This window comes from Myotis brandtii, unplaced genomic scaffold, assembly GCF_000412655.1.
Source record: "Myotis brandtii unplaced genomic scaffold, ASM41265v1 scaffold469, whole genome shotgun sequence".
In the NCBI taxonomy this organism is placed as follows: domain Eukaryota; kingdom Metazoa; phylum Chordata; class Mammalia; order Chiroptera; family Vespertilionidae; genus Myotis; species Myotis brandtii.
In genome coordinates this window covers 1,109,410-1,124,445 of record NW_005367911.1, presented here as the reverse complement: position 1 = coordinate 1,124,445, position 15,036 = coordinate 1,109,410, and the positions used below count along the sequence as shown (strand labels likewise).

At 55.2% G+C, this 15,036-nt stretch overlaps 1 protein-coding gene across 1 annotated transcript in view; it reads right to left on the bottom strand.

The window, feature by feature from the left end:
* Positions 1–1,659: 1,659 nt before the first annotated feature.
* The window catches only part of KCNH4 (potassium channel, voltage gated eag related subfamily H, member 4), an 18,642-nt gene continuing 5,265 nt past the window's right edge, over positions 1,660–15,036 (bottom strand). Inside the window, exons 7-17 of the mRNA XM_014547246.1 lie at positions 12,735–12,942; positions 11,423–11,617; positions 10,820–11,019; positions 8,123–8,372; positions 7,316–7,560; positions 6,633–6,689; positions 6,089–6,438; positions 5,714–5,820; positions 5,010–5,083; positions 2,792–3,482; positions 1,660–1,742 (exon numbers count right to left, since the gene is read on the bottom strand). Of these exons, the coding sequence (XP_014402732.1) occupies positions 3,102–3,482; positions 5,010–5,083; positions 5,714–5,820; positions 6,089–6,438; positions 6,633–6,689; positions 7,316–7,560; positions 8,123–8,372; positions 10,820–11,019; positions 11,423–11,617; positions 12,735–12,942 (2,067 nt within the window). The 3' untranslated portion in view covers positions 1,660–1,742; positions 2,792–3,101. The remainder of the gene's footprint in view (positions 1,743–2,791; positions 3,483–5,009; positions 5,084–5,713; positions 5,821–6,088; positions 6,439–6,632; positions 6,690–7,315; positions 7,561–8,122; positions 8,373–10,819; positions 11,020–11,422; positions 11,618–12,734; positions 12,943–15,036) is intronic.

The following is a 15,036-nucleotide window of genomic DNA, read 5'->3' as shown; positions in this document are numbered from 1 at the left end:
ACAGGGTGGAGAGACCAATGAGAGGCACTCTTGGCGGACTCGAAGGCGGCGCCCTTGGAGGGCGCGGGAGAGGCGGGAGCGCACGCGCTAGGGACGCTGGGACTTGTAGTTCGCAGCGCTGGGAGGAGCCCGTGGCCACCAGGGTCTTGGGCGTAGGGTGGAGCCCGCTCCGGGCGAGGCGGAGCCGGCCGGGAACTTTTTAAGGCCAGGCCTGCCAACCGCCTTACCGCGGGTTCCGGGCGCCCCAAGGAGAAGCGGGTGGCGAAGCGTTGGAAGAGGGCTGAAGGCTGTTTGCAGAATTGGGGGAGGAAAAACATGGTGTGAATGAGGCCGTTTGGTCCGATCCTGAGCTCTCTCGCTAACCCGGAGAAGCCCGTCTGCGCTTTCGGGCCAAGTCAACTCTGGGAGCCCGATTATTGGGGACATTCTGTGATGGGGAAGGTGATGGAAGCGCTGTAGGAAGGGTTCTCTGGAGGCTACTGGGTGAGATCAAAGCGAGAGCTCCTGCCACTGTCCAGCGGTGAACTAGGACCCTCCTCCTTTGGCTCGACTCCAAAACACACCCGGACTACCTCTGCCTTTGCCTGGCCCCACACCCAACCAGGACCAGCTCTTGTCTCTGATGCCAAATGCAGAGCCGGACCGCTTCTGCCTTGTCTCTCCTCATCCACAAATACAGATTAGAACCACTTCTGTTTGCCCCCACCTTGCTCTCTCCGTAGGCATCAGGGCTCTTGCCTTTTCTGCTCCCCTCAATATGGATTTAGGACCACTTATGCTTCTGCCCACCTTTTCCTCCCCAACAAAGACCATACCTCCTCTGCTTCTGCATCTCACCCCTTGGGACACTATTCAAAACCTGTATGGAATCAAACCTCACCCCAGAGACAGCTGTGGGCATTGTTCCTATGACAGCAGCCAACACCAATCATACTCTGCAGCCTGAATCAAACTCTGGGATAACTGGCCACAAAACTGTTCACAACCTATTTCCATCTGGTGTCCAGGGTGCCTCTTTCTAACAACATTCCTAACACTCATCCCATCCACTCCTGCAATGGTCATCAGGTAAATGGACGCTAAGAGGGAAGAAAGGGCTTAGGAGAGCAAAGAGGATGGAGCAGAGTAGGGTTTCTACCAGTTCTTGGCTGGTGACAAGATCTTCCCCCCAGTCCCTGCTGTACCTGGCCTGCAATAGGTACAGGATCAATGGGGAGTTCCATGGCCACCTTTCCAGGCCTGGAGGTGAGGCTGAGCCTGGACTCGGTCCCCCCACATACTGTGTCTGAATCTATGGCTGTGACTGGGGAAGGGAGAGGAGGGGTATAATGGCCCATAGTGACTCATTAAGATTTCTGCCTCATCCCTGGGGCCCCTGTGGCGTGAGCATGGTACCAAGTGAATTGGTTGGCGCCTTTGCCCTTTCTAGACACAGCAACAGGGCCTGGGGGAGTGACTGCAGTGTAGTTCCTCCAAAGCCCTGGGGCTCTCCGACCAGCCTCTAGAAACAGCCAGAGACAACAACTACAAAAATAAAGAATTTATTTCCTATCCCAAAGTGTTGAGTGGTAAAGGAGAACTGGAGACCAGGGTGAGGTTGTGAGAAGTCAGGCTCCGAGGGAGACCATGTTGGTAACGGGGAGAGCAGGCTTGGCTGAAGTCTGGAGGCAGCGGAGGGGCGGGAGTGCTGCTGGAACTGTTTCAAGTTGTTGGCAACAGAAGAGACCACCTTCAGTGACAGCCTGCAGAGAGAAACAGAGATGCTGACAGGCCCACACCCAGGAATAGGAATAGACATTGCTGAGCCCAAAAAGTACCTTTTGGGACACAGGATCCTGGAAACACACTCTAAGGCAGTGGTTCTCAACCTTCCTAATGCCGCGACCCGTTAATACAGTTCCTCATGTTGTGGTGACCCCCCAACCATAAAATTATTTTTGTTGCTACTTCATAACTAATTTTGCTACTATTATGTATCTAATATGCAGGATGTATTTTCATTGTTACAAATTAAACATAACTAAAGCATAGTGATTAATCACAAAGACAATATGTAATTATATATGTGTTTTCCGATGGTCTTAGGCGACCCCTGTGAAAGGGTCATTCGACCACTAAAGGGGTCGCAACCCACAGGTTGAGAACCGCTGCTCTAAGGCAAGGACTGCAAACTCAAACCCCACAAAGACCAGACAAATAATTCAAATGAGGGAAGTTAGCGGAGTGTCAGGAGATGATGAAGAAATATGGAGGCTGTGGAGAAGTGGAGAGTAGAGTCCCCATCTAAAGAGGACAGTGGCCACCCAACACCAGCTGAGTGTTGCCAGGTGGAATATGGATTGCCAGATCTCCCAAAATTTTATAGAGAGGCTGGAATAGTTCGGTTCTTATGTATACTCTCCTGATTTTTAATGTTGGCAACTCACTAATATTTTGAAAAACTGCTGAGAGCCAAAGAATATCTGGGGGCCATCAGTTTGTTTCCTGTGTGGGCTGTGAGCCCCTCCAGCTCGGGTTGATGGTAGGAGGCCTAAGAAGTCTTGGTTTGCTCAAATGCCAGCAGCCAGGATCTGAAATTTAGCCCTCTTGAGGCAGCACTGCTCTCAAGGTTTCCGCCAGAGACCAGGGGCTGGGACAGGACACCTCACAATATCACTACACTGTCTCCGCAGTGGGCTCTGCAATCTATCCCTCTGGCTGTAGACACCAAGATTCTGCCTGCGGTGGCCTCTTCATTTTCCAGGCTGGATCTGGGGCCCTTCCCCATCCCCGTCTGCTCCCCCATCTCTACCTGCCTCCAGGTCCTGGGGAGAAGGCAGGCCATCTCATCTGCCCAGCCTGATGGGCATCGTGCTCTGTCTCATGCCTGTTGGGTTCCACGGCCTTTGGTGACTCCCCTCCCAAAGGAGGAGCACAGGAGAAGGTTTGGAAAAGGAAAGAGGGTCGGAAGTGACCAGGCTTTATGGAAAAAGTCCTGAGAATTCAGAGCCAACCAGACCAGCTGGTGGCTGCTGACCCGAGGCAGGAGGCCCTGGGCTCAGCCCCTCCCTGATGGCAGGTGGCAATGCCCACCCCAGACAGGCCTGGGCCCAGGGCCAGGGTCAGTGGGATGTGTCTGACCTGGACCGGAAGCTGGGGGTTGGAAGTGAGGCCTCTGGCACCGGGGAGGGTCCCAGAGGGTCAGGCTCTGAGGGGTAGGGGGACAACACGTAGGGTCTGAGGTTGGGGTGGGCAGTCCCCATCTCTGCTGTCCCCACAGTGGCTGGGCAGTGGACCTCAGCGAGAGTCGTATCCTGGATGCTAGATGGTGCTCCCGACCGACAGGGAGAGATGCATGGAGGCCTCTGCTGGAGGTGCGGAGGGCCTGAGGGCCGAGCGGAGACTGTCGGGTGGCCGGGGGGACCCAGCCTGGCCTGCAGCAGGCCCATCATGTGCCGGAGCTCCTGGCTGAGCTGAGACACTTCTTGGTTGAGGCAGGAGATCTGTTGAAAACACATCAAATTGTTTCCCAGGTGTCACAACAATCACTCCCCTCCTAGGTGCACCCCCCTCTACAGTTTACAAAGTTCTTTCATAACCACCCTCTGCTCAGGGCCACTGGGAGAAGAAGGCAGGGCAGGGGTTATTTTTGTCTAGATGTAAATATCCCAGCCCTTTTCCAAAAAGGATTGGGGACAGCAGCTATTGCCAGCCTCCCAACACCCCACTTTTACAAGATGCAGAAAAATGTGCTCAGAGAGGTTACAGGGCTCCGAAGCGACAGATGTCGCCTGACGGTCGGGTCACACAGGGCTCCGAAGCGACAGATGTCGCCTGACGGTCGGGTGATCCCATCACAGGAGCTCAAGTGTTTTTCAAATTTCTGGGAGTACAGAACCAACTGAGAAACTTATAAAAGTGATTTCTGGGCCCTACCCCAGACATTCCAATTGGGGTGAGACCCAGGAGTCTGCACTTGACCATGCCTTCTAGGTGCCCATAGACACTCAAGTGTGGAGCCCCTGGCCTAGAACTGTGAGCAGAAGCAGGGCTGGCCCTCAATCTTGCTGAGCAGGGGCTGGCCCCGCCCCCGGCCCTAGGCCCCGCCCCAGCCCAGGAGCTCCCCTGGGAAGCTCGATGTTTATCTGAAGGAGGGAAGGCCAGGGCTGGGCAGCTTCGCTGTGGCGACAATCCTGAGATCCCCCCGGGAGGAGGCAGAGGCAGAGCCTCCGCATACAGCCTCTGGGCTCTTCCTGACCAGGATTCAGATATTGGGCTCCAGGTCCCCCGAGGCTGAAGGCCCCTTAGCCTCCCTGTCCTCTGCCCCCGTGTTTGCTTAGTTCTCATTTCGGAGGGCTGGGCTGAGGGAAAGGCCTGGGGCATTGTGACTGGGTGGGCGCCATTCTGTGCAGGAGAGGATCCTGAAGTGGTGCAGGGAGGAGACAACCTGAGCCAGCTGGGCAAGAGGGGAAGCACCGACCAATGAGGACTTAGACTGTGCAGGGACTGGGCCAGGCATGTGTGCGCTCTCATTGCATCCTCACAACCACAGGGGGGAGAACGCATTATTTCCCCCATTTTTAGGTGAGGAAATTGAAGTTCAGAGTGGCTGTGGGACTTGCCCGAGGTCTCCCAGCTAGTGTACATATATTTATGTTATTTTATTATTTATTGCAGAGAGGAAGAGAGAGGGAGAGAGAGAGATAGAAACATTGATGAGAAAGAATCTTGATCAGCTGCCTTCTGCACGCCCCTACTGGGGTCGAGCCCGAAACCCTGATCATTGATCAGCTGCCTTCTGCATGCCCCTACTGGGGTCGAGCCCGAAACCCTAGCATGTGCCCTTGCCTGGAATTAAATCAGGGACCCTTCAGTCCACAGCCCAACGCTCTATCCACTGAGCCAAACCGGCTAGGGCTAGTGTGAATACTTAAACTCAGGACTCTGACTCCAAAGCCTGACATGGTTTATATGATATTCCCAAAATGATATTCTCCAAAGGTGGAGGCGAGGAACCAGCCCCAACCAACCTCCTGGTTCAGCCTGCAGACCTTTTCCTTCATCTCCTCAGCTTCAGTGGCCAGTTCCTGGCTGGGCCTGGTCCCTGCAGGCAGGATGGGGTAAAGGGAGGCAGTGAGTGCAGGGAGCATGAGTTACAGCTTGGGCTGGGCCCCCTCCAGTCACTGGGAAGGCAGGGAGAAAGGGGAAAGGAAGCTCTGGGGTCAGGATGATGGGGAAACCAAACTCTTAGGCTGGTTTTGAGGCCCTATGACTTCCCCAGTATCCCCCACCACCCTGGTCGCCCCAGCTCTAGGCACGGATCTTCCTTTTGATATCTAAGCATAACGTGCTCTTGCCTTTATGCCTTGCAACAGCTCCCTTACTCCACCCCTCAAACTCCTACCCACCCTTTAAGACCCAACTCAAGAGCCCCCTCCTCTAGGAGGGACAGTTAAGGGAGTTCTCCTTTCCTACCTCAGAGCCCTGCTCCTGTCTCGGTTGTGGTACTCAGCATGCTGTTCTGGAATCAGTTATCTGAGAGTACAGGTGTGTCTCCCCCACTAGACTGGGAGTTCACGAGGAGTGTGGGCCAGGTCTGGTTTATCTGTGTATTCCCAGCACAGCACCCAGCACATGGTAAGGCCCTTACTACATGGGGGATGGATAGATGGGTGAATGAATGAATGGCAGGTGAATGGGTGACTATGAGTGGAAGTCCGCTGCTGGCCCTTACCTGTAGGGGAGGCCTGAGAGCGGGGCCTAGGGTGCTCAGGCCTCCTGCTGAACTGGAATGTAGGGGCCTCTGCTGTGCTGCCGGAGTCCTCAATGCCATCCACTATGCTGGGACAGAGGCAGTGATCATCAATCCCATGGGGCAAGGGTAAGGGCCAGAGCAGAGCAGGCAGAGGGTGAATGGGGGCAGCAGTGCCAGGGAGCTGGGGAGGAGCAATGGTCAAAAGGGTGGGATGGGGTTGCAAGCTGTGGTGGGTCAGGAAGGGCACAGGGGGTACATGGGGCAGAGATGGGTGGGAGCACTGGGGACAGAGCCCAGAGAAGGTTCTGGAAGCCAGCAGTGGTATGGAAATGGCAGGGGGGGCTGGTGTCTCACCGAGGACTGAGGTCCGTAGTTCCAAAGGTTCCTAGTGGTGGAATAAGAAGCTGGGGGGGCTTCCTGGCAGCAAAGCCCCTGGGGGGGCCATGAGAGGAGGGGCTGTGGCCTCGACCAGCCAGAGCAGGGGATGGGGATGGGGACAGGGAAGGGGAAGAGACAAGGGCTGAGAATGGAGGCAGCTCCTCGCCCAAAAGGCTGACCAGGGAGCCTCGGGGCCTTGCTGGGCTAAGGTTGGGCAGCAGGAGGGGCCGGCGGGGCCTGGGACCACCTCCGGGCTCCGACTCAGCCTCGGCCTCGGTGATGGATGGCAGGGTCTTGTCTGAGGAGCCAAGGCTTTCGGAGTGGGGCTGTGGGCAGAGGGAGCAGCTGGTATTGCAGGACAGTGAACAACAGGCCCCTTCATTAAGCAACAGTCTTCACTGGCAGATGATGCTCCCCATCCCCTCTCCCTTCTCCCTGCAGCAGAGGAGCCAAGGAAGGTGTCCCCATCCCCCTCCTCTCCCCCATTCAACCTCAACTCCAATCAGGAAGGGCATGTTACCTGGGAGGGCCCAGGGGATCGAGGGGATCGAGGGGATCGGGAGAAGCGGCTGAGGCCCTGTGGGGACAGAGGGGATCATCTTACTCACGCCTTCCCCCTCCATTAGTGCAACACCTCCTCATCTCACCCATCAGTGTTGTGGGGTTTGAGAATATGGAGCCTTTTTGTGGATTTGAGTCAGAGATACCTCCAACTCTGACTCAGAGAAATCCTGAGTGCAAAGTCAATGTGAAAAGCAGTAAAAGACAAAGGCCTAGGGTGTACCCTACAGACCTAAACCAAAATGGGCTCAGGAAACATTTGGTGAGTGAGGAAGCCCCAGGGGATGGTGCCCAGTCCAGAGAGGAACTTTATGGATGAGGAACACGAGGGGGATTGTTCCCGACGTGGGGGTCCTTTGGGGATTCTGGAGGGAAGCTGAGGGTGGGCCAACAGGAGATGGGTTAGTACAGTTGGAAGTAAATGTGGTGAGAGACGGTCCATGGGGTTGGGTGATGGCCAATGGAGTAGGGTCAGTGGGATTGGAAGATGTTAAATATGGAAGGGGCAATGGCCAGGGGTGCCTGGGGATGAGGATGTTTTCAGGGTGGAAGACAATGCATGAGGCTCTCTCTAGGGCTGAGGGAGGTCTGCTTTGAAGGAAGGAACCTCAGGGGAGATGGAAGTTGTAGGGGTCTACATACATTGGTGTCAGAGCCCTGGCGCATGTTGAAGGTGAGGTCCCGGGGCAGACCAGCCCGGAAGGCAGCCCCATACTCAGGATAGAGCTTCAGGACCTCAGCCAGCCCTCGGCTGCTCAGCTGCTGCAGGCCACAGTAGGTCAGTGCCTTCACGTCAGCGCTGGTCTTCAGCACACAGCTCGGGCCCGCTCCTGACCCAGGCTCCTGTCCTGGCTCAATGGTATCTGCCCCAATCAGGTCCCCCTTCCCTGTGGGTAAGGGATGGGGACAGTGAGCTGGGGCCAGTCAGCTGGGGAGAGGGACCAAGAGGACATACCTAGTCAATGGGTTTGAGGAGTGGCCAGTGTGTTTGAAGGATGGCTGAAGGTGGGATTGGTGGAAATGATCAACGGAATTGGGAAAAGGTTAGTGGAGAATGACTAAAGTTGGGAGACAGTTAATGAGGGGTGTTAGTAAGGTTGGAGGAATGACCAATGGAATTGATCAGTGATCAATAAAGAATGGCCAGAGGGGTCAGTTAAAGGGTAAAGGTCAATGGAGTTGAAGGTCAATGATGAAGAATCAATTTATTTGGGGGACCAGTCACTGGGGAAGGGTTGATGGGTTGAGGGATGGCCAATGGGATTAGGGGAGAGTCTGAGGGGAACGGTCAAGAGGGGATGGTAGTAGGGTGAAGGGACCAAGAAAGAGTACTCCTCAGCAGAATTCCAGATGTCCACTAAAGGCATCCCAGACCCTAGATTCTTGGCCACTCACAAGGCCTCTGGGGAAGGTTCCAGGGTAGGCAGTAGGTGGTGGTGGTATCCTCACCCAGGATGGCCAGCACCATGTTGTCACGGAGCACCTCAAGCGAGCCTGAGCAGACGTAGTAGTGCGCCTGCAGAGCGTCCCCGCGGCGCAGCAGGTACTCGCCCGGAGCACAGAAGGAGGTCTTGATGTGCAGGGAGAGGGTCCGCAGGCAGCCCCTGCTGGCTGCTCCAAACAGCGGCAGCTGCAGGATCTCCCGGTTCAGGTGCATAGCAATGTCAGCTCTCAGCTCATCCGGGAAGTCACGCAGCAACTGCATAAGGGGCACAGGTCATTCGGGCCATCCCCCCTGCAGCTGCTACTTGATGTCTGTAAACGTGCTGAGCTGTCTCCAAAGAGATAGCTCCAACTTGCCCTGTGCTTCGAAGTTACCCATTTCTGACCTCAATTTTACTTGTGTGTGGACCTCCCAACCCAACTTCGGGGGCAGAGACTAGGTCTTTTCCCGTCTGCCCACTGCCCTTGGTTACGCACTAAGTCGCTCACACACGCCCTGGCTCCTCAACACCACAAATGCAAACTCTGCTTTTAAATCGCTGTGGACCTTGAGCAATCCATGTCCTCTCTCTGGGCCATCTGTAAATTGCTGGGTTACAAGAAGATCTTGAATATTATCAATGACCTCCTAGGCCTAAACTTAATATTCACAGTTCCATCCCCATATTATGGAGGCCTTCAACCACTGTGGCTTGTTGATCTCTTTCTTGTCCCCATTGTCTCCCCAGGCTCTTCTTCTGAAGCGTACCTCTTTCCTCTCTCCTAACTTTCCACACGCTCCCTGCATCATAGCAACCAGCGCCATGACTCCCCCACTCCCTGTAAGCCAGTGGTTCTCAACCTTCCTAATGCCGCGACCCTTTAATACAGTTCCTCATGTTGTGGTGACCCCCAACCATAAAATTATTTTCGTTGCTACTTCATAACTGTAATGTTGCTACTGTTATGAATCGTCATGTAAATATCTGATATGCAGGATGTATTTTCATTGTTACAAACTGAACATAATTAAAGCATAGTGATTAATCACAAAAACAATATGTAATTATACATGTGTTTTCCGATGGTCTTAGGCGACCCCTGTGAAAGGGTCGTTCGACCCCCAAAGGGGTCTCGACCCACAGGTTGAGAACCGCTGCTGTAAGCCCAGAGCCCTACGTCTGGGTCCAGACCTATATTTTCAACTACCTACGGGGCAGACTCCACCTGGACCTCCCACAGGCACCACACTCTCATCATGGCCCCACACTGGGCTCTCATTTTTACCCCCAAGTACAATCTTCTTCCTGTAACACCCCCACCGCACCCCTTGCCCCCAGCCAGAAACCCGGGAATCACTCTGAGCTCCTCTTCTGCAACCAGGACCACCAAGTCCCATGGTGCCTGCGCTTAGAAATCTGTCCTAGACCCCCAGGCCACTCCCCAACCTCAGCATTTTGCAGGATAACATCTAAAGTCAAGGGCATCTATGACCTGGGCCTGCCCACCCAGGCTCTTGCACTCCTCTCCCTCTCCACCCGCCACGGTGCCCACACTCCCGTTCCTGAAGGCTCACTGAACTACCTTCCGTTTCCTGAACTCACCCTGCTCTTTTGTGTCAACATTTCTGGACCTGCGCTCCTATCGCTCTTCCTGTCTGGAACAGCCTTCTGGTAGCAGGCCGATTTCCTTCTTGTCCTTCACGGTGCCACCTGCCCGTTCTCCTCTAGGCCCAGACGCAACACAATGGGGATCCCCAGTGGCAGGTACACCCCTGCAGCGGAGTCCCATCCACTGTGTAATTTATTTACCTGTTTGCCTCCCTTACCAGGCTGGTGTCTCCCTGAGGGAAAAAGCTGTGATCACCTCGGAGCTCCCTGTGTTCAGCACAGAGGCTGGCCCACAGCGGGTGCTCGGGAATTGTTGGCCGAAGGGAGCGTGGCATTAGCTAAGGCCTGAGCTCCCTTTCATGTCCCAAATTCTAGTGCACGGGACAAGGGATGTGGATTTCAGTGGGCACATGCCCTTGTGAATAACACCTCACCTCCCTGTAGCAGCTACAGCAGCCGTGGGCAAACTACGGCCCGCGGGCCAGATCCGGCCCGTTTGAAATGAATAAAACTAAAAAAAAAAAAAAAAAAAAGACCGTACCCTTTTATGTAATGATGTTTACTTTGAATTTATATTAGTTCACACAAACACTCCATCTATGCTTTTGTTCCGGCCCTCCGGTCCAGTTTAAGAACCCATTGTGGCCCTCGAGTCAAAAAGTTTGCCCAACCCTGGGCTACAGGGTTCTCAACCTTCTGGCCCTTTAAATACAGTTCCTCATGTTGTGACCCAACCATAAAATTATTTTCGTTGCTACTTCATAACTGTAATGTTGCTACTGTTATGAATCATAATGTAAGCAGTGGTTCTCAACCTTCTGGCCCTTTAAATACAGTTCCTCATGTTGTGACCCAACCATAAAATTATTTTCGTTGCTACTTCATAACTGTAATGTTGCTACTGTTATGAATCGTCATGTAAATATCTGATATGGAGGATGGTCTTAGGCGACCCTGTGAAAGGGTCGTTTGACCGCCAAAGGGGTCGCGACCCACAGGTTGAAAACCGCTGCGTAGCCCATCTGCCTCCATTCCAAACCCGGAGAGGCTGTCCCTCTTCCCCATCGCACGGCCACGCAGCCATGCGGCGAAGACCAGGAGCCCCGCACGCTACCTGGTTGGCGTCGATGCCGCTGTTGACAGCCCACGTGGTCTGGAAGTACTCGAGCATGCGCTGCTTGAGCGGCCGCGGCAGGCGGTGCAGGCGGATGAAGTCCTGGAGGTCCTTCATGCGGCTGTGGTAGAGCGAGCGGCGCGAGTACATGCGCTGGATGATGGCCGTCACGTTCCCGAACACCACGGCGTGCATCAGCGCTGCAGCATTGGCGGCGGGCGGCAGGTTAGGGTGGCCGTCCGTTCCCAAACCCACCCTGCCCTGGACAGGCCTCTGGGTTCCTGGGAAGGGCAGGAGGGCCAGTGGGCTCCTACGTGCCCACCTGGTGGCAGGGGCTGGCTTGGGAGGGGAATAGAGAGTGGTCCTGAGAGGGGTCAGACCTGATGCTCCTCTCATCCCCCGCCCCTGCTCTTCCTCCAATTAGGTCACGAACTTGAGTTTCCCGTTCCCTAAACAAGACACCATGCCTGTTTGTGGAGTCCCCCGGGGCCGGTATGCAGTAGGCCAGGGGAAACGTCTATGCATGAATGCAGGCCTGTCTGGATGGCCTTCTTGGGCCCCGATCTCCCTATCTGCATGCTTGGCTTGGCAGGCCGGCCTCACCGCCTATGAGCATAGTGCAGATGGAGAAGACCTTCTCGACGTCAGTGTTGGCGCACACGTTGCCGAAGCCCACGCTGGTGAGGCTGCTGAGCGTGAAGTAAAGCGCAGCAATGTAGGCGCTCCGCCGGGTCGGGCCGCCCGCCGAGCTGTTGACATAGGGCACCTCCAGCCGCTTGCCCAGCTCATGCAACCAGCCTGGAGGGTGGAACGGTGCAAGTGGTGGAGAGCTGGGTTTCCCCGAGCTGCCTGCACTCGACTTTAGTCAAGTATTTACAGCGGGGAGGGGAGGTTTGCATGGGCAGTCTTGGCCTGAGCCTCGCCACCGTGAACTGGTTACAGTTGCAGCTCAAGGCTACCAACTCTCTATACCGCTGACTGTTCGGGGGCCTCTGCCACACTCTAATCGTTTATTGAGTGCCTCCTGTGCACAGGGTGCTGGGACTTGACCCAGCCAGACATTCTCCCTGCCCTGGTGGGAATTAAGGTCTGGAGGGGAAAGAGACACGAAATAAATCATTGCAGGTGGGAGGTGAGCTACTAAAAGGGAACTAGAAGAAGAAATGGGCAGGGGGAGGGGAAGAATGGGAGATAATCTGTAATACTATCAACAATAAAAATGTATTTAAAATTAAAAAATGAATAAAAGGGAACTGTAGGGTATCTTAGAAGTCATACTGGGTTAGGGAAAGCCAATACAATGGGTGGGGGAGAGTATGGTCCCTGAAAAGCTCCCTTAGGACAGAGCATTTTAGCTGAGATTGCAAGGAACAGACGGGTCACCTAGGTGAAGGGAGGGAAGACAGAAGGAAAAGGATTCCGGAGAGGAAAACATGGTCAAGGCCCCGAGCGAGAGCAGTACAGCGTGGGTGCTGGAGGAGGCCAGTGCGGCTGCGGCACAGGGGGGTGGGGGAGTAAAGAGGAGCCAGGTAGGGGCAGAGAGGGCGTGCACTGCGTGTGGACTTGATTTTGATGGCAGTAGGGAGCCACCAGAAGGAGCCAGGGAGGAGTACTGCTCGCTCTGCCCCAAACACCCTCCTACTACTGGGGAGTGTCCCATACTGTATTTTGATCGCCTATCACCCGTCTTGCTCCCCTGCTAGGCTGTGAGGTCCCCCCAAGGCAAAGCCCTTGTCTACAAATCAGTACTCCCACGCTTGATCCAGAAGGAGCTCAATGCGTGTTGGTTGGGTGAATAGAGAAATGTGGGTGGTGGGTGGTGGGTGGCGGTACAGGTGAAGGCGTCCGAGTGGGTGCCTGAGTGCACAGGGCAGGTGGGCGGGTGGTCAGTGAAAGTCCGGGGCCAGTGGCTCACCGATGTCCCAGAGCAGTGGGTCGTTGGCCTCCATCTCCCGGCGCCCGATGACGTACCAGACACAGGCCATCCAGTGGGCAAGGAGCGCAAAGGCGGACATGAGTAGCGTGAGCACCACCGCGCTGCACTGCGAGTACCGCTCCACCTTCTGCAGCAGCCGCAGCAGCCGCAGCAGCCGCACTGTCTTCAGCAGGTGCACCAGCGACGTCTGCAGGAGTGTGCGGGGGAGGCTGTCAGAGCCTCCATAGCCCCCCCGTGTCCCACCCCCAGATGCCCTGGGGTCAGGGGAAGCTGCAGCAGGAAGAACACCTCTGCTCTCTTGGGAGGGTGACCAGGAACTGCAGGGGACGGGAGAATAATACTAAAACCAATAATGGCCAACACTTGGTAAGTACTTACTATGTGTGAAGACTGGGCTAAGTACTTGTAATCCTCATTTAAAAAGTTATGCTTTCAGTCCAATTATCATCATTGTTCCCAATTTGCAGAGAAATAAACTAAGGCTCAGAGAGGTTAGTGACCAGCCCACCCGCCAGGGTGTGTGGGGCAGAGGGTCACAGACCAAGGAAATGATAGAGCTGGGACTCAGATCTGGGCTCACACCAAAGTCCATTTTGGGTCATGCTGCCTCTTAGCACTGTGGGCTGGGGAAGAGTAAGTCCTGGCCAAAGGCAGGGGGGGTAGACAGAATGACCTCTGGCCCCTGCACAAAGCCCCTCATGTCCTAGCACAGTTAGCTGTGGACAAGAGTGGTTGCTAGTGACGACAGCAGTTGTGGGAGTCACCCTGGAGACAGAGAGAGGCATGGTAGGGTGGGAACGGGCTAGGACTGGGAAAGGTTTAGGTTTAGGGCCCGTTCCTCTTGTGGGTCGGCTGCCAATGAAATGTTGAGGGAAGAAGATCAGGGACTGAGGGAGCCTGGGCTTCGAGATTTCAACCCTTGTGGGGCTTGGTGGGGGTTTGTGGAGCCAGTGGCCCCTAGTAAGGCTCCTGCAAATGTTGGTTAATATTACCACCACCACAGTTTCCATTTGGTTATTAATGCCTCAGCTAGCTCTCCCAACCTTGGAGATGAGGAGCAGGTAGAGACTCATCTTCTCACCACTAGGGCGGGGCTCTGGGACAGGGCGTGCGTGACCTGGTCTGGAGGCCCTCACTGTCCTTTCAGGGGCCTCCAGCAGCATCCCTGTAGCCCTGGCCCCACATGGCTCCTGAACAACCTCACCCATTCTCTCTCATTTTAGCTGATGGAGGTGGCCCCCATATGGACCCTCTCCAAGGCTTAATTAATGCCTGCCCTCACCTCCCAGAGCTCCTGACTTTAGTCCTTCAGGACTTCCCCCAGTCACTGTCCCTGGGCCCCACTCCCTTGGGACCCTCCTCTCCCTCTCCTTGGACCAGATTGTCCCAGGCCTGGCTCCTTCCATTCCACTGCTCTGCTGGTGCCTCCTCATCCTCTCTCTTTGCTGTGTCCTCTTCCAGTCCCAGCACTGCTCCTCACCTCCCTGTACACCAGACCATCCACTCGGGTACCCTGGTTTCCTGGGAAGCAGGGTGCTATGTTGGAAAGAATACTAGACTAGGAGTCTGGAGACCTGGTTCCAATCTCCTGCCTGTTACTGCTAGCTGTGTGACCTTCAGCAAGCCACTCACCCTCTCTGAGCCTCTGTACCCATCTCTGAAAAAGAGGGATAAGAGAACCTACCCTGAAGACTATTGTGAGGTTCCTATGTGATGATGATGATGTGTGAAAGAACTTAGTAAACTGTCAAGTGCTCCTAAAGCTACCATAGGAGGGGGCACTGCCTGGGAGGAGGGACAAGGGGCTCTCTGTAGCTCTCTCTTTCCCCAGCGACAGCTGTCTGCCCAGCTGGCACAGTCTAGTGGGTACAGGGGATGGGGAGGGGTGGGGAGCTCTTCCTGGAATGGCCCGAGCCTCAGGGCAGACACGCACATGCACGTGTGTGGGAGCGTGCATACACGTGCACACAGCCGGGAGAAGAGGCCCACAGCTTGTTGGCAGCTAGTTAAATCCGGCTGCATGTAGGTGGTTTCCCACTATAGCGAAGTGTGGCAGAGAGAGGAGCACACAGGGAAACCGCTTTCCATTTCCCCACCCCAAACCAAGGGGTCTGGGGACAGAGGGGGGGGGGACTCCCTCCCCCTGGACCTACTATCTACTGGCTGGGTGCAGAGCTGACCACTCAAGGGCATTCCACGCAGCCCCTAGGGAGCTGGGAGGACACCGGTCTTAGCTCTCTGCCTCCAAACTCACCCCACAACCTCTCCCTCCTTGTCTGGG